At 35.4% G+C, this 19278-nt stretch overlaps 4 protein-coding genes across 4 annotated transcripts; 1 reads left to right on the forward strand and 3 right to left on the reverse strand.

The window, feature by feature from the left end:
• The first annotated feature begins 2501 nt into the window (after positions 1-2501).
• LOC132171232 (calcium/calmodulin-regulated receptor-like kinase 1) lies at positions 2502-5070 on the forward strand. The gene is made up of 7 exons (XM_059582502.1): positions 2502-2788; positions 2892-3045; positions 3444-3570; positions 4102-4187; positions 4260-4331; positions 4423-4626; positions 4765-5070. Exons 1-7 carry the CDS (start codon positions 2502-2504, stop codon positions 5056-5058), a joined length of 1224 nt encoding a protein of 407 aa, XP_059438485.1. The 3' UTR covers positions 5059-5070.
• Positions 5071-5143: 73 nt separating this feature from the next.
• Positions 5144-8006, reverse strand: LOC132171233 (anthocyanidin reductase ((2S)-flavan-3-ol-forming)-like). The gene is made up of 6 exons (XM_059582503.1): positions 7628-8006; positions 6834-7000; positions 6535-6735; positions 6280-6439; positions 5928-6141; positions 5144-5599 (listed from the first exon to the last, which is right to left on the reverse strand). Exons 1-6 carry the CDS (start codon positions 7752-7754, stop codon positions 5455-5457), a joined length of 1014 nt encoding a protein of 337 aa, XP_059438486.1. The 5' UTR covers positions 7755-8006; the 3' UTR covers positions 5144-5454.
• A 3116-nt stretch (positions 8007-11122) lies between these two features.
• Positions 11123-13592, reverse strand: LOC132171867 (uncharacterized). The gene is made up of 2 exons (XM_059583278.1): positions 12545-13592; positions 11123-11913 (listed from the first exon to the last, which is right to left on the reverse strand). Exons 1-2 carry the CDS (start codon positions 13122-13124, stop codon positions 11282-11284), a joined length of 1212 nt encoding a protein of 403 aa, XP_059439261.1. The 5' UTR covers positions 13125-13592; the 3' UTR covers positions 11123-11281.
• A 480-nt stretch (positions 13593-14072) lies between these two features.
• On the reverse strand, positions 14073-17374 carry LOC132171182 (protein HEAT-STRESS-ASSOCIATED 32). The gene is made up of 5 exons (XM_059582431.1): positions 17129-17374; positions 15942-16133; positions 15642-15852; positions 14399-14622; positions 14073-14304 (listed from the first exon to the last, which is right to left on the reverse strand). Exons 1-5 carry the CDS (start codon positions 17249-17251, stop codon positions 14194-14196), a joined length of 861 nt encoding a protein of 286 aa, XP_059438414.1. The 5' UTR covers positions 17252-17374; the 3' UTR covers positions 14073-14193.
• Positions 17375-19278: the final 1904 nt, after the last annotated feature.

A 19278-nucleotide genomic window follows, 5' to 3' on the forward strand; every position in this document is an offset into this window, starting at 1 on the left:
CGAAAATTTGCACACCAACTCACTTCTAAGTGCTGACTTTAGTAGGTTGGATCTTTGCAAAAAAAGTTGATCTATTTATATAGGGGAATGTCAGGTATTCTTCTAGTGTTCTCCTAATGTCCTCCTAATCCTAGGTAGAAAAACTTTTACAAACTGATATAGCACAACATGATTAGGTTTTTCAAAATTTGATCTTATCATATATCCAATCATGTTGTACCACATCAGTTTGTAGAAGTTTTTCTATAAAATTTGTTTGTAAGCCTAGCATTCCTCATTATTTTCTAAAAAAGCAAAAAAGAAACTTTCCTTATTTCACTCACTTTGTTTTTAGAAAATAATATCCACTTAAGACAAGAAAAACACTAGGAGAGCACCTAATATTTCCCTTTAAAATATTTCTTTTCTCTTGTTCTCCTTGTTGATTTGCCTGAATAGGTAAAAGATTTTGAAACCAACAACAGTATTGGATACGATCTCTTAAAAACCAAACCCCTAATTCCAAATTTGCAAATGCCTTCCTTTATTATCACTTTGCAAACTTTTGTTACCAAATAATTCATATTCTTTATTACCCAAATCATGATGAAAATTGTATATAAATTCAAATGGAAATGTTAGGTGTTCTTCTATTGTTCTCCTGGTGTGCTCCCAACTGTGATGTGGCTTTTAAAATCACCAATAGATTAAAAGTCAATAATGATAAACTCAAATTCAACGATAATTTTAAAAATCACATCACAGTTGAGATAACATCATGAGAACACTAGAAGAACACCTAAAAATGTATATTATTTTCAGTACAAGACAGACCAATTAAACTAAGGTTACCTTTTGTGTATCCACCAAAAAAGAAAAGTCCTACCTTTTATGATGTATCAAAAAAAAAAAAAAAAAAGCGATCCTCTCCATTTCAGTTGAAATGTAAAGGAACCAGTTAGTTATTTTAGAATAGCAAAATTGTTCCCAAAAAAATAAAATGACAAATTTGCCCTCTTTGAATGAACTAACCGGCTCCTAAATGGAGAGGATCATATTCCAAAAAAAAAAAAAAAGGTTTTGCTCATCTTATTTAATTGGGAAAAAATGCAATTCAGTCAAAAAAAACAATTTTTTCTACAGTCAAATTTTATCTATTAACTTAACAAATTCTATTAGTATAACACTAACTTAAATAGGACACGTGTTGCAATCTTATTGACCCTAGCGTGTCAAACATTCGGAATCTGTTAAATCAGTGGACGAAATTTGACTGTAGGGAGTAAATTATTTTTTTCGCATACCTTAAAAACCTCTAAGTTCATATAGACTAATTTTGCATTTATTTTCCTATTTAATTTATTTATTTACTTTTTTCAGTTTAAGATGAGAATTGAAGCCAAATCAGAGCATGATACTTACCGGTCTTGTATTTGAGTTACTTATGGTGACAATGTTCCAAGTACCGCAACTTCGTATGTAGGGATACAATTCGTGTTACATCAAGGAATATGTATAAAATTATATAAGTCAACACTCAACCCATTTACTAAACAAGTCAAACCTTTTAATCTTTATCCCTTAATTTTATTTTCAAAAAAAAAAAAAAAAATTGCTAATTTCTTGTCGTCATATTCCAAAAATTGCTAATATTTAGGACTGCCAATTTAATTGACAAAATTGGCAGTCCTAAATATTACATGTCACGTTTATATCATGTTGAAGTATTGGTATAAGACTATATAGGTCGGTCATAATCTAACCCAATTAATTAAAAGAGTCAGATCCATCAATCTTAATCTACTAATTTCGTGTTGAGTTCATATCGAGTTCGTGGCTCATCTCAAAGATTGTCTCTAATATCATCTATGTATTTATGGTCATCTTTTTTCTGTTTGATTCGTGAAGAATATAATAATTAATACATACATGAGATATGCTATAGTGCAATAAAAAAACCATTTTTAGCCCATAAAAATCCTAGGTGGTAAGAGGTTATAGGCTTATCAGTGGGTGGAGTCACAACAATTATAGATGGAGCCTATGATCTCTTGCCACCTAACACTTTATGGGCAAAAAATGATCATTTTATTGCATTATAGCATTTCTTTACATACATAGATATAGAAATCATTAAGGCCAACTTTGAGAAACGACGTCATCTTCCCCCCCTTTTTTTTTGGCGCAAATCCCTCAATTGTCAGCACATATCTACGTTGTCAGAATCGTAAGGACAATTGAGAATGAATTTAATCGTATCTAAGTGACACTCTAAGAACTCTTTCATAAATTTAGTACACAGTTAATGCAATTGCCTATGCAATGCCCTGACAGCCTAAATCCTTGTCGTCCTTACTTGTCAAAATTAAGGATGATACTATAAATGTGTTTAATTTATTGCTTTCAGAAACAATATTCTCTTCTATTCAAGATTTATTTAGTATTTATTTATTTATTTTGTAAGTTATTCAAGATTTATTTCAAACTATAGAAATAGGGAAGAAACTATTGGTATGGTTGAGATGAAAGGTATCTTATTGGGGCTGATATTTGGGTTTACCATAGGGTGGATAGTTGGAGTTGGAGCAGCCTTTGTATTGTATTCTGTGTTCTTCTGCATTAAAACCCAGATAGAGAGTAATTCTCCCATACCTAGCCGTGGGGTTGATTCCACCACGGCATTTTCAGATTCAAATGTTGGTCAAGAAACACCCAGAACATCTGAATGGAGTAGCCTGCCTCAGTGGTTGGAAGGGCTTAAAAGAAACAATGTTGTTTCAGCATGTGGGATACCAAAGTGTTCTTACAAGTATGGCTACTGATCTTCTGCATAACTATGATTCTCTCTCTTTTTGTATTTGTTCTTCATTTGAGTTTTCTTGTAACCTTGTCGATTTAAACTGTTTGCCCAGGGATATACAAAAAGCAACTCTTGATTTTACTACAAGCATAGGGGAAGGAGCATTTGGCCCTGTTTACAAGGCGCAGATGGCCACTGGTGAGACGGTTGCTGTTAAAATTCTTGCCACAAATTCTAGGCAAGGGAAGAATGATTTCCTGAGTGAGGTATTGATGAATTCATCATATGTTGCATTCATTTGAAGTAGTATGCCTGCATCTATGTGCATATTTCTTGGTTTTGATTCTTTTGGATTTGCAAGCATGCCTATGTTATTTAGTTTTTGGATTCTATGTCTGCAGATATTGTTTGGAAAGGAAAAAGAATGATTCAGTTGGGAACCATTGTATTAATATTCATGTGCAATCCATGACACCCTTACAATCAGATGGGAATCATGAAACACCCATTTGAAAGATGTGAAATATAAATTGCACTTATAAATGCTACAATAGGAAGATCTCTTTTTCATAGTTAAGCAAAAGGAACTTTGATATTGGAAAACAAAATATTCACCTTACTGATAATCAGTAAAGTGAACCTTCTTTTCCCCTGTTTGTCTCAGGTTTTGTTACTTGGAAGATTACACCACAAAAACCTTGTGAACTTGGTGGGCTATGGTGCAGAAAGAGGGCAGCATATGCTTCTTTATCTTTACATGAGCAATGGCAGTCTTGCTTCTCATCTATACAGTAAGAAACGAACCAATTTTCTTCAAGGCAATTTTATCATGGAGAAACTTAAAAATCTCTCTTTTTTTTTTGAGAAAAAAACAGAACTTTGTCCTGAAGCATTTTCTTTTTGGGGCAAATGGGAACATTTTATCGAAGAGAAGAATTAATACATCATAGATTCATAATGAAACTCAAAGCCTTAGCTTGGGTGTCTCTGGCCTTAACAATCTCAAAGCTACTTAATTGTCTTGGCTATTTATCAAATTCTATTTTCAACTTTTTTCATATATGAATGCTGAGCAAGGCTCTTATTGGAGGGGGCTGAATTAGGCTTGTTTGGCAATGCTTTTTAGGGTACCTTTTTGCTTTTTAACATAAAAGTAAAAGTATTAACAAACAACTCAAAACACAAAATACTCACTCAACACTCAAAATTACTTTCAATCTTTATGTTACATCATAACCAAAAAGCAAAAAACGCCCTACAAAAAGTTTTGGCAAACGAACTTCCCTTTATGATGCACATTAACAAAATGTTTGGAAGTGCAGGTGAGAATCAGAATCCGTTGAGCTGGGATTTAAGGATTCAAATAGCACTAGATGTAGCAAGGGGATTGGAATATCTACATTATGGGGTATGCTTTGTTTTGTTTGCCAAGCTAGTAGAACCCACTCCAGTACTTATTCATCTTCATCTAAATTGACAGGCCTTTCCTCCTGTTGTGCATCGTGACATTAAATCTTCTAACATATTGCTGGATACGTCCATGAGAGCCCGAGTATGTCTTCTGGATGGTTTTCTGCTTATGTTTGAATATAAAACCTTTTTCACTCTGACAAATGTAATAATCAGTAATATCAACTGAGCAGATTGCTGATTTTGGGCTTTCAAGAGAGGAGATGATTAAGCCATGTTCATCTAATGTCAGAGGAACTTTGGGATACCTTGACCCTGAATATGTGTCAACAAGGACCTTTACTAAGAAAACTGATGTCTACAGTTTTGGAGTGCTACTGTTTGAAATAATTTCAGGCAGGAATCCCCAACAGGGTCTCATGGAACATGTGGAGCTAGTAAGAACTCTATTCATGTGTGTCTAGTTGCTGAAGTATATTAGCACCTTTTATTTTATGTAAAAGTCTATGTGATTCGTTTCTTGCTATCCACCTTAATGCCATTACATTGACATTCTATATTTTTGTGATGAATAGGCAGCAATGGATATGGAGGGTGAAAGTGGATGGGAAGAAATTGTGGATTCTCAACTTGATGGAAATTTTGATCCCCAAGAACTCGATGGAGTGGCTGCTATTGCTTTCAAATGTGTCAATCATGTTTCCAATCTACGGCCTTCTATGAGAGATATAGTTCAGGCACTATATCAGATTATTAAGATGAGACGTGGAAGGAAGCATCACAAGCGAATTTCATCTGCCACAGCAGATGAAATCCACATTGAAATTGCCCAGCTAGGAATCCCAGATCCTTCCTTTGTTGAACGTTGAAAAAAGTACAATTCTAGGCTACTTTTACAGTCAATTGAAAGAGAAATATAATGCATAAGAGGCAATATGTCAAAACACTTTGAAATGAGATACAAAGTCTTACCTCGCAAATGCATATCAGCCACTGGTTTGGCTGGTAAAGCAGATGTGATGTATTTCAATAGTTTTGACTTCTTCAAGCATGATTATTTGATAGCTTTAGGTTCCTGATATTTTCAAGCAGAGCTGCTAGATTGCTTTATATTCTTGGTAAACGACAAGTCTACCATGCGAAACTCAAGCAAATTTTTTAGATGTTATTATACAATACTGCATACAGCCAAGCATTGAGCATCACCCAAAAAAAAAAAAAAAAGTAGAGCATCACTAGATTCTTGAAGAGGAACAAAAAACCACTTAGTTCTGCAGCAGGCCCTTGGCTTTGAAATACTCCACGGTTTGATCATAAATTGCTTCAATCCCGTACTTAAAGCTGAACCCTTCTTTGATAAGCTTCTCTGAAGATAAGGCCAACTTGGCCTTGGCGGGAAAATCTCCGAAACTGTAATTTCCAGATGACAAGAGAATGAGTCAAACAATACTTCACCACTACAGAGAGACTATTTTAAAACCATATTTTTAAGTAGTTAAATAAACAGTATTAGTGCATTTCAATTCTTCAACAAGCTAATGAAATGGAAAATAAAGAAAATAGTAGAAGAAATGGAGAAAATGGAGACAGATTTTTCAGGTGGTTCTTAAACACCTACATCCACCACTAAGAAAAGCCCTGATAGGCACGTTATGCTCTCATTCCTTGATAATTTTTACAATACAAATTACTCTATGTTCTAACAGTGCCCACCAAATCAAGTGGATTAGAAGCTTACTCAGTTGGGACTTTGTAGTGAGCATATCTTTTATTGAGAAACTGTGCAAGCTCAGGAACACTGGTATTGACACCACAGCATATGTATCGACCAGAAGCAGATTCTTTCTCAGCCAAAAATATTTGGGCCTGGCAAACATCCTCCACATGTGTGATAGATATTGAGCCTGACAGCATTTGCATACCTTTCATTGCATTTATGAGGAATTCATTGCCTGACAAAAATGTTAAAATGCCTTTGTTATACCAGTCTGCCAATTGAGCTATTGTGAAAGCAATTTTTCATTGTAGCCACATGGCCTAAAGGCAATCAAAATTGCAATTTATAGTGTACTTTGGCTTCCTGTTTATACCTGTAATTAGAGACATAGCTAGACCAACACTGCTGGGGACGTCCGGAGTGAGAGAAGCACCAGCCATAAGAGTAGGAATCACTGTGATGAGATCAATACCATTTTCTTCAGCAAATTTCCAAGCTGCTTTCTCGGCCAGTGTCTTGGAAGCAGGATAACCCTGAAAATTCAAAAATACCCATCTTAAATCTTCTCTGTTTTCTTCCTCCCAACCCAGTTTAGAGTAAAACTTTGTTGATACAATTTGATGATTACCCAAGTAGGTGGCTTCTCAGTGCTCAAAAACTCAACGTCGGTCCAGTGGCTTTCGTCCATGACTAAACCAGTCCCATTGAGCTTGTTGATAGTTACAGCAGCTGCAGATGATGTCAAAACGACACGTTTAACAGTTTTTGCTCTCACACATGCTTTCAAAACATTATGTACCCCTTGGATTGCTGGCTTGATCATGTCATTCTATGCTTCAGAAAAAACAGAAGCAGCATTGTTGTTAAGAGTTCAGAAGCAGCAACATTATTGCCAAAATTAGGAACGTGGGTTCTGCAGTTTGGTACCTCTGGATCTTCTGAAGCAAAGTTAACAGGTGTTGCAAGATGGAACACAAGGTTACAACCTGCTATGGGAGCGTCAAAGCATCCTTCATCAGTTAGATCTGCTCCAAATATTTTTAGGTCCCCCAAATCTTGTAGTGCTATGAGGTGAGAGATCTTCTTCTCATTGTCTGCACATCAAAATACTTTTTTGAGAAACTTCAACTTTTCTGTTTTTTTTTTTTTTTTTTTTTCTTCTAACAAGTTCATGTTCATCCACTTTAAAGCCCAAGCATATAAATTTCTACAAATTGGGTCCTAGAAATTTTTTCAATTCGATCTCTAAAACCCAGAAATTTTATTAGATTTATATTAAAAACCAGATTTATATTAAAAATCTTTTGGGTTCATTTAGATTTATATTAAAAACCAGAAATTTTATTTTAATACCCCTTTCCGACAAAAATTTGGTTGGAATAATTTTCTTGCAATCCGATAAAACGGCTGGACCAAGAGAACGGAAAACGATCTTTCTATTTTAAATTCCTTTCATTTTCTCTGGTCAGTAGATTTAGAGGGTAAAATTGTCTAAATTTTTTTGAGGTTCAATTTTTTGGACAACACTATCCTTATAAATACATTAACCCAAAAAAATAGAAAGAATTTAAAATAGAAATATCATTTAATCTTGACCGTTGCTTAAACTAACAATAACACTTTAATCCTAGAAGTCGGATTCCAACTTGGCAAAATTAGAAGAAAAAATGGTCAACAAATTATATAAAAATAAAAGAGAAAAGAAAAATGAAAAGACGAACCTGGGTCCCTAACAGTGGTGTTGACGGCATAGCCCTTCTCCAGCAAGAGCTTGACCAGCAAAGAAGCGACGAAGCCGGTGCCGCCGACGACGCACGCAGTCTTCTTTCCGATATGCTGAGTGGCCATGGATGGATGTTGATTTTGTATGATACCTCTCTCGATCTCTCAATCTGAATTTTTTACGAAAAGTAGTTTTTGATTAATCAAAACAAATAATATTTGACGGTCAAGGCACACGTACCCAAAGGGGAAGGAAGTAAATAAGAGCTACTACTCCTAGTGTTGAGAGGCTGGGTTCTTAAATAGACGTTGCTTTCTATGGCTCTATCTAGCTACTTGAATGAGGAAGAAGGTAAGCACGTGAAGTTGTGCACCACCAACAACTCCAATCACGAGGGACTTCATGTGTCTCAGTCTTGAATTTCTGATCAATACATCAAATTCCGAAAATATAGGGGGATGGGAAGTTGTGTTCAAACGCGTACCCTTCGGCTGTGTTTGCCAATAGAATGGAAAAATGAAGTGGAACGGTATTGTAGATTGATAAGTGGGAAAAAAGTACTAATGTTTTGTATAAAAAAGTGAAAAATTTTGTTTTGTAGTGTTTTTTTATTTAAATAGTAATAAAAAGTGATTGATGTAATGTAAAAAGTAAAAATGTTGGAGTTGATTTTAAAAAGATTTTTTTTTAATTTTTGGGTTTGGTCCCTTTGCCAAACACAACCGAATCAAGATTCCATCATGACCGGGATACACATCCACCCATTACAACAATGGTCCCGATCATGCCACCAAGGCACCAATTTTTTTAAAAAAAAAAAAATTAGGAAAATTTTCATAAAGTCACTCGATTTGAAAAGATTATCTCAAATATCAAAACCTTTCAATTTCACCTTCCCACAACTTTCAATTTGATGCAATCTACTCCTCTGTCAGTTTTTGGACGTTAAAAGTGATAAAATAACTTTTATACCCATGTAACTTTTATAAAATTCAAATTACCCTTAATTTCAAATTGAAATTTAAAAAAAAAAAAAAATTTAAAATTGAAGGGTAATTTGGTCTTTTTAGTGGTTTCCGTTAAGTTTTAACGGCAAAAATTGATCGAAAGGTGGTCAATTACATCAAATTGAAAGTTTAAAAATTAAAATTGAAAGTTTTTTAAATTTGTAGGGATCTTCTGAAAATTCTTGATAATTCAAGAATCCTAAATAAAGTTATTCCAAAAAATTAAAAGAAAAAGTGTGGCTGAAGCGAGTTAATTGTTGGTGACCCAATCATCTCTTTGAAGTGGTTCTGCCATACATAAGAGGTGGCTCGTGGTGGCCGAGAATAGCTCGATCACTTTTAGATCAGTCATTTGAGAGTAGCTGAATCATCCTTTTTAGTTATTGGTGATTCAGCTGCCCCAAACTATCTACTTAATTAGGAGTATATTAATATAATTTTTAATTTTTTTTTTTCTTGATAAATGAAGCCCCAGACCGAGAAAATAGCCCATTAAAAAGTAAAAACCGAAGTACCCTAACGATTAAAAATTATAATAATTTGTACGACTTTTCCCAGGTGTTAGTTGGCCACCAACAGATTGTGTGCATCACGTGCAAGACTTGTTAGGTTGCACAAAAATGAGGAGCGTATGCATGCAATTGACCAAAAGTTTAAGGTTATTGGATGTAGCTAGGAAATCGATTTCTTTAATATTAACAAACTAAGAATTCCAATTTCTCTAATCTTAACTCTAAGTCTCTAACTATACAAAAATAACACCTGAAAAAAAAAATAAAAATAAACAAATAGGTGGGTGGGTGGATGACCACCATCCCTTCTACCAGTAAAGGGGTGGGTGAGGGCAGAGTTCGGTCCCTCTCTACTTGCCAATTAACAAAAAAAACAAGATTGAGGTGAAGCCTTTTACCCATGAAGGGCGCGCGGTGAGTGGTCCCCCATCCACCAACCACTAGAATTCGGAATTACATTATGTTTTGGAGCCACGCACCTATCTCCTTCTCCTTCTCCTTCCTTCCTCTTTTATTTCCCTTGTTTTTTTCCTTTTTTTTTTTTAATCATCGGTGACTGCAGGCACGGTGGAGAGTGGATCTGGAGAAGGGGAAATCGGCGGTGGATGTGGGTGATGATAGAATGGGGAAACGTTCTCAAACGGTAGCCCAAAAAGTCCAAATCGTGCAAATTACTGTGCACTTCATCGTGTACACAAGAACGTCTTTTTGCAGAGACAAAACCAGAGAGGATAAAATAAGGTTGCTTACGTGTAACATGAATCACTAAATTGCCATCCGCTTGTCTCATATCAAGAACAACTCTTCTGTACTGTAGGATGTTAGTACAGTAAATTAAATATCTTCATAAGGTAAAGATATACAACTGTAGCAAGTCAACGCGTGGATCTCACTTGCCACCTCGTGAAGTACACACACCTCTGCCCACTGTTGCCACTCTCATTCACTGCTGTATCAGTAGTTCGACTTTCTGTTTGTACTCCTGTTATTTTTCTGTAGTGTTTTTTAACTTACCTTGCTTTTTGCTAGTTATTATCTCTCAAATCTGTTGTTTGATGTTGTAGATGAGACTTTTGTAGTCAATATTCGTTCCTCTCTACGGATGTTGTTCGGTTTTCCGCATTACTTTCCCCGCAACCACCACTTCATGGGTAGTTGCTGCTTTTACCATATAGTGCTCCTTATCAAGCACATTTGCCCTTAGTTACCACTTCATGCGATCTTTAGAAAGCTAGGCTCAACTCGATTATAGACTCATTCTTGGCCGCCGACAAGGTTTTTCTCTACTTAAGATAAGATTTTGATTAAATAAAATAGAGCAAGTCCTACAAAGATTTATCTAGATGGCTCTCCATCCATCTAGAAGGTTCTCTACAAAGATTTATCTAGATGGTTCTCCATCCATTTAGAAAGTTTTTAATTTGTCTTCATCATCTAGATGGTTCTAACTTAGGGACTAAGTTCATCATCTAAATGGTTCTAACTTTGACTATAAATAGCCATGGGGCCTTATGCCTCAAACATGATCGATGATAATCAATAACACACGATAAGAGAAGCCCGGAGAAGAGAGCTTCAGTTATACTCCAGAAAGAGATTTAAGAAAATAGTGTCTTAATACACTACTGAGAGTATATATTAGTTTCAACAGAGGTTGTTTCTTTCTGTATTATTTTACTACTGTATTAACTCATGTTTTGCATAACTTGAGTAAATACCACTGTAACAAGTTGTTTATAGTGGATTGATCGAAGTTAGTCCTGTGGATGTAGGCCCACTACTGAATCACGTAAATACTGTGTTTTGATTTCTTGCATTTATCATTCCATTATTATTTTGTGGAGTGTACACAATCATTGAGTCAAGGGTATGTCCGTCCCTAACACTCATTGCTTATTGGTTGTTTCCTTCTCTATAAAATGATTAATTAATTTCTCTTCTTCTCACAAGGACTATCCTCTTTCAAGTCTCTTTAATTACCTTTCGTTTTAAAATATTTCTAAACTACATATATATTGGTTTTGAAAACGCCTTCAACAGGACGTGCAAGCACAAAAACGTCGACGTACCTTGACAAAAGAGTGCAACTGAGAAGAAAATATGGAAGAAAAAGAAAGCAAAAAAAATCCCTTCTCACTCGGGTTTGTAAATTGCCACAAAGCAAGGGAGGATAGCTCTGGGATTTAGTACACAGAGTTCCTCAAAGTTGGAATGAGAACCCTTTCTCCAAGCCAAGGAGTCGAACCCTGAGGATGCCATTTCTTGAATTCTCTCCAGAGGACTATGAATCCTCCCGGCCACTACTCGGCACACTATCAAAGCCTTCCTTGCAGACGAATCTTTCTCATATAATTCAATGGATTCGAATGCTCTTCCACTTGTGGAAGTGGTGAAAACCCCACCATTGGATTCCTTCTTGGTGAGAAATCCGTGCCTTAAAACTTGACACACACCACAATCATCTAAAGTGCAGAGGCTGGAGGAGCCATTGATGCCAAGAGAGCAGACAACAGTTGTGCCATAGAACCTCAAAAGCTCATTCCCATCAACCAGGCACCGGGGATGCTTTTTGGGTAGTTTGCTAGCTTCAATCTTCACTGTTTCTCTATATTCTTCAAACCAGGCTACGGTTTTTTGCATGTTGTGGACCTTCAAGACCCTCTCTATCCTTCTGCACTCCTTCTCTGCAGACTTCAACCTGCAGCTTTTTTGGCAAATTATTTCTACTATCTTCCTTGATGAGTCTCCTTCACCAAGTTCAATGACTGCACACAAGGGAGCATTAACCGGGTTTGACAGCAACATTATCTAAAATTAATAGCCAAAAAGTGCAATTCTCTACATAATTACCCACTGCTTTTTTTTATACACACTCCAGTAAATTTTTTATTATCTTTTCTATTTTCTTCTAAATATTGTTTTTCATTCTTTTTTTTATTATATTCTTGCCGACACTAATATTTTCAAACATTCATATTCAAAAGGGTATCATCGAAAATGAATACAATACTGAAAAATTTTAAATGTCTTCTAATGTGTTGGAGGTGAAAAATGCCTCATATTAACTAAATATAGCTAATATGGAAGTTTTACACAATTTGCTGGAGGTCATTTATCTATTGATTCCTCCTCCTAATTCTCATAGAAGGAAACAAAAGGAGTTTTTCTTTTTTTTTCTTTTTTTCTTTCCTTAAATTGAAAAGTTAAGAAAGATTTTTTCCTTGAATTGAAAAGTTAAGAAAGTTGAAAAAACACACTTTGAAGATCATAATTAGCATCCACCTATGCGTAGTTTTGGATTACAAGTTAAAAATTAAGAAGGGACCTCAAACAATAACAGAACAATTTACATAAAAACATGTATATGAGATAGAACTTTGAATCATTGGTGTTCACCTGCATGTTTTGACAGATGATGTGCTTCAACAGCATCCAGTTTTCTAAACTGCGCACCACATATCTGGCAAATTGGATTTGAATTACCATTATAATCTGTCTCAATAGATCTTCTACACTCTGAAGGAATATCACTGCAACCCCCACCATGGATTTTAATCAAAGTAGACCTGCCGGAGTCGTAGTGAGGTACGGGATGGCGGCCTCTATTGTCGGTGTTTGCCAGCCTCAGGTTACCCACAAAAGTTGGGCCATGCTTTCCTCTGTCATTGGCATTGCTGGAAGCATAAAACCGACTAATTTTAATTTCCCAGGTTGAATCATCAAGAAGTACTTCATGAGTCACAGGTTTAAGGAATTCAATGCTCCCTAGGGATCTTCTACTGCAAACAAGAGGCTTGTTGTCTCTGCGTTTCATAACATCTCTGAGATCTGATATGGCTTTTGGACAGCAAGAGCTGTCTGGCTTTCTTGTCGAAGTGCTCAGATTATTGTTGTCATTTGGATCATGCACATCTGATGGTAGTTGTGATCTTCTGCAGTCCAATGATCTTCTCAGAGCACACCAAACCGTTGGCATCGATCCTGTATCTTAATTATTTGGTATTATATGGTTCAACCTTTTAAATGGGTTTTAAACTTTGATGTCAAGAAAACAATCAAGGAAAGTCAGTATTTTTGTCGATAATATTGTTCCTCTTTTGGCAGGCTGTTGGGAGAATCTGAAAGTTATTTCGTTTCCTTTGTTTTCACACAACAGTTCCAATTATAGAAACTTTTAATATAAAGTTCATGTATAAGAGATACGCAATATTTTCTATTACCTCAGATGCAAAAAACTTCCAAGTTTTAAGCACATAAGCCATCGAGGATCCTGTCACAACATTCCTCGTAGGACATGTCCATGAAAGTGGAGTGACAACATTGACCTCCGATTTGACTTTACAACTTTTAAAACAAAGAAGAAAAAAAAAATTCCTTTAATTGATGAGATTTGACAAAATCAAAGCAGATTTACACTTTGGGATTTTCCAGCAATATTCTAAATCTCCAGAAAAGGAACTTGTTTGAGGAAGGCCTAAGTTGACAAAAATAAGTAGTTTATAAAAATATAAGTGTTAAGTCCTACATTAGTTTCTTACTAGGTAAAAGTAAACTTTTCTAGTAAAAGTAAACTTTATAAGTGATTCTAAGAAAACTCAAAATTAATTAGTTCTTTTGGAGTAATAACGCAAATATGAATAACTCTTTCCCTGAATCGTTACAAATGGTATCAGAACAACTTAATAACACCATGTAGGCTTCTCGACCTCCCAAAGACATTTGAGGGAGCAAGAGGCTATATTATTGCGGAACTACCTGAATGGAAATGATACAATGCTAGGAGAAATAGATCTCAAAGCATTTACATTCATTCATATGATAATTCAGATAGAGATACTTCATTGATTAGAAAATTAATAGTACTGAGATAAGGTGCTAATCAGAAGAATCAAGATTATAGATGAACAAACATTCAAGAACTTACTGAACACACATACAAACTTGAGTAAGTTTTATTTAGAAGATATCCATTACAGCTCGCATAAGTCATATGCAATGTAACCAGTTCGTACAAGTAATATATATCTCTGTAATGTACCTCCAGTTCAGAACAGAAAAGATGAGGATCCAAGGACAGATGCATGATTTTTACCCAGGTTGCGTCCCCGGAGACATTCCAGATCCATCACTTGAGAGTGATCCACAAAGAGGTTCACCTGGAAGTAGAGGCCATCAGCAAGGATGTTAGAACATGTAATTAAGATCCCAATTTCAGTAATGAAGAAAAGGATGAAACGAAGAGCATCATACCCTGGGACCATACTGTTTAATAAACCACTCAGAGGCTCTGGGATTTGATGCTTCAAACATGATCTTCTCAAGACCAAGACGCCCAATGACCTTAGCAATTATGTCTGACCGTACAGAATCAGCATGCTTGCAGACATCATCAGCATCAATCATTATAGTGTCTGCTCCAGCTTCTAAGCATCTCTCAGCCCGTCTGATCAAAAGATCCACATCTTCAACAAATTCTGTGTAAGCAAAGAGAAAGCTCATGATCAAACCATAGAGACGATTCAACAACCTCTCACTCTTTTCTAGTTTGATGACATTATCTCATTTGATCCAATGTTCAAGTAACCAGCTCCTACAAAATACAGTACGCACCGAGCAAAAGGAAACAGTACAGCATGTGGGTTACAAGGATGCAAAATCTATACCGAGCCCTAATAACATTGGTATCCAGGATAGTGTAACATAGGGCAATAATACGAAGCAATGCATGTATTTATATTTGGGACTCCCCGGTCCAATTTCCATGTTACAAATACATACATATATCAGTATCCTGTCTACACAAACCTAGAGTAAATTCTGATTTTTAAAGAATAGAAAATGTTAAGATCTATCGTCTCTTCAAACAACAGAAAAAACAAGTCATGATGAGAAAATACAAATTAAACAGGCAGACAACCTTCTAACAAGTAAAGTTGACATCCCAAAAGTATGCTTTGGCTAAAGACTCAAATGGTGTTTAAGAACTATGTGAATAGCATTGAAATAAGAGGTTCCATAGCTGCATTCATAATAATAATAATAATAATAATAAATGCTAAATACATTTTAAGGCAAGAAAAGAACGAAGTTGTTTGATGCTTGAACAAAACTGTTTGCTTGTTAATTGCAAAATCACATCAAACTACGCTGCCTTTCATTTTTTGGTAATCCACTTCTATCCATCTGGAGCAAACACTACACTTAATTACACTAATACTCTGCACAATACATTCATCCTAGATGCTCTGAGCTAAGGGTATGTACTGTGCTTATTTCACCAACCAAGCATCCTTGGCCCAAATATTTATATGTACATCATGAAAAGAGTCCATATCAGATGACCAAAGTTCATCAATTTCAATCTAGAACATAATATTGACAGTTTTTCCTTCTCTACAGACGGCATGTTATCCTTAGAAGAAGATTGATCATGATGATAAAGCTTGTAGGAAATATTTTCAATAAGCACTCATCCAAAAGACTGCACACATACCAGATGATCGAGGCCTTGGGACAATATAAGCTCCAAATGCTCTATCACCACCAACAGGAATGTCAGACTTGTTAACCTTCACTGCAAATTGAGGCTTGGCTTTGAGACCACCACTCTTAATCAAGCGCACAAATCTTAGAAGAGTCTCTTCAGGAACCTCGAGTGATCCCACATTCAGCTCAATAGTATCAAACCCCAATTGCTTGCACTCCTAAAGAGATCATAGAAGGACACTGAATTAGTGCTCTAAAAAATATTAAAGAAAACAACTTACAATACAAATCCTCTCCCACACCTCACCTCCACATACTCTTTGAAGACCGATGGACCTTTGTGAACCAAGTGTTCAGCCCAGTCACCTGTGCTAACATATACATCATGTTGGTGAGCTATGTTAATCACTTCTTTAATGAAAGCCTTTGGCATCAGGCTATGAGAACCTCCAGAGAACTTTAATCCATCAACAAATTGTCCCATGGACTCAAAAATATCCTGCAGAACACAATATCCTGATCTTTGTCAAATCCCGAGAAGCAACTTAGGAAAGTGTTGAGCAGCAGTGCTGGTCTCAATCAAGGATAAAGGAGGAGTATTGTAGCAGTTCCAAATATTACTCAACTCTCATGAAATAATCAAAGAAGATGAATAAGAAGCATAGATATAGATGATTAATTAATGTGTGTCATTATTGGTAGACAAGTAACTGTGCAACTGCAGATGCACACATTCCTGCTCAAGATTATGAAACAGTAACCTTGTGCATGATCCTTCCCTTCCCGGGATTAGCACCCTCTAGTTTTTCTTGAATAACTCTATGGTGGAGTTCTTAAAATCTTAACAATTATTTTTAATTAAGTGGTTCAGATTTTGCGAGCTCAATACACAACTCGATCAGATATAATGAACTAAGAAAAAAAATTAAAGATCGTTTAAATGTGGTAATCGATGAGCTGGTAAAATCTGCACCTTCTTTAATTCCCTTCAAAGATCCCTCCCTTGATTACTCCCTCGAATACTCCCATGTTTTTCTCAACATTAATCTTGTTTCTTTATATAATTCTACATGGAATAAGCGAGCACCAGTGCTACTTCTGATATTTTCTCTCACTGAGAAAGTTGAGGAAGAGAGAGTTTTATACTATGGTATCTGCCACCTAAGCGCATCTACAACTTCGAGATCAACGTCTCAAAACTAATATTTACCATCAATACACAATCCCCACTATTATCTTCGCTTCTGTTTCAAATTCCGTAGATATCAATTCTCTACATTCATTGTCCATTTTTCATTTGTTCGAAAATATAACATGGGATTGTGGGTAGTGGACATTAATCAAACACAAGATTCTAGAACTTTAGCTCGTAGATTTTCGCTATAGTTAGTTACCCAACAACCAAAACCCATCTAATAAAAAGTAAAAGTAGTTGTTATAGATAATAAGATCATGATTAGCACTAATAATGAAGACAATCATCATAAGGATTACCTGAATAACGTTTTGGCTTAAGAGGGTGAAATGGGGGCCTCTCATCTCCGTGACTCCATAGCGGCGAGGTTTCTCCGGGCGGTCCTCGTCCTCGTCGAAGCTCTTCCATAGGTACGCCGACATTATCGAGCCAAAGTGAGAGACCAAGGGAAAGAAATGGAAATGGAAATGCGATTCCCGTTGATTCAACTTAAAGTTTCTCGGGATGTCACTGGAAGTGTTCCAGCTCCTTCGAGAAATGGTTTCGCCAACATATAGATATAGTCATCTCAAATTAAATAATCCGCTGAAACGTGTTGTTAATCCTGATATACCACGTCATGAGCGTGGGGCCCATATCCTGCAACAAGATTGATTTTTGAATTTTGAGTACTCCAATCCTACGGGATTAGTAGTTCTATTAATTTATCCTTCTCAATTTTCTTCGCATATTCTCAAAGTTTACATTAGCTGATTTTTCCAATTAAAAAATCAATTTTTATTTACCCAATATTATGACAACCACGACACATAAGCTTTAGTGGAATAAGAGTAATATATAGCATTGCTCACACAACCTTACCTAAAAATGGACTCAACTCAAATTTGAATCTTAAATTTCAAAAGTTCATATATCTACGAATATTTTGAGCGTGGTAGATCTCATAGAAACAAAACAAAAATACAAGATTGTTAGAACAATTTTCTGTCTAACCGTTTGCAAAAGAATACGTTTACGTTTCAGGCTGCAAAAGAAGAGGAAACTCCAATTTCGGGAGAAAGATTATGCATATTCTGTATAATAGAACGTAGAATGTGAGAAGATATTTCAGGATGTTTTTGTACATCGTATAAGGGCCTATTTATAAGATGAAGAGTTGAGGTAGACTTTGACTAGTTCTTCTTATTTGAGTTAAATTGAAATTGTACTTGAGAGCAATAGTTGGACTTGGGCACCTACTCCAATGTAGACTTTGAGTAGGACACTGTGAGTCTGTGACCCAGATTATTCTAATAGAGATTATACCTTCTGCTATTTAATTAATAGCTTTGTGGGTCTGTCATTGACATAAGACCCAAAATTTGATGGGTTTGTAGTGTAATTTTATTCCCAACAAAGATAAAACTTAGAATTTTTTAATCGAATCTTAAATTTGCATATGAATTAATACTGAAAATTAAAAAGAAAAAAGAACAAATTTACTTCCAACATCACAAGGCATATCACGTCACATTATCCATTAAATTGTAGACAGCCATGTGACAATTAATTATATGATATTTATCAGGTTTCTAAAATGGATTATAAGAGTTGTTGATGCAATGAACATCCAGGTCAGGCCTCCTTTCACGGAGGAGCTGAAGGTATTTCAATGTCTAAGTTAGTAAGACTCTAATTGAGAAATGGTAAAGCTCGTAAAAAAGGTTAGAGAGTGTGAGGGTAATGGTATAATAAGAGAGAGCTTGAAACCTTAGGCAAAAGAGGGGATACCCTACCCGTGGTGCATCCAGTTGTTGGTCTTGGGCTTGGTGTGGGCTTCGCCGCTCGGCCTAGTACTAGCAATAGTCTTGAGCTTTCTTAGTTGTTGGACCTTAGAGGCATGTTGGTATGTAATATGGTTCACGAACAACCAACATAATAATTCTCACGTCAATTACTAAAATGTAAATGGTTACATCACAATTCAAATGGCAGCTATATATATATATATATATATATATATGAGTCATACTACATATAACACAAATCAGGTCGGCTCAATACATTTTGGGGTATAAGGTGAGAAGTTTAAGTGAGGTATTTTCTTTAAATTTAAATAATATTTAATTTACTATTATATTTTTATTTAAAAATGATATTTTATTTGACCATTTTCTACTAATAAATCTCTTAATTTTGCATCAATATTTTTCTATTGACCTAGGTTGTAAATATTTGTAACAATAGAATCAAATAATGATATTAGTATTTTTATTTTCTTCTGCATTTTTTATTTTCCTTAAGTTCTTTATCAAGAATTGTTATCTTACATATTTGAAAAGCATTATCATTATTTTCAATGTCATATTTTTGTTATATTATTTCATTATCTACTAACTCTTTTTTTATGAATTAATTTCTTGTTCATTTATGAATTTTGAGATTCAATTAATTTTTCTACTTTTTTTTT

Source organism: Corylus avellana, chromosome ca2 (genome assembly GCF_901000735.1).
Source record: "Corylus avellana chromosome ca2, CavTom2PMs-1.0".
Lineage (NCBI taxonomy): Eukaryota > Viridiplantae > Streptophyta > Magnoliopsida > Fagales > Betulaceae > Corylus > Corylus avellana.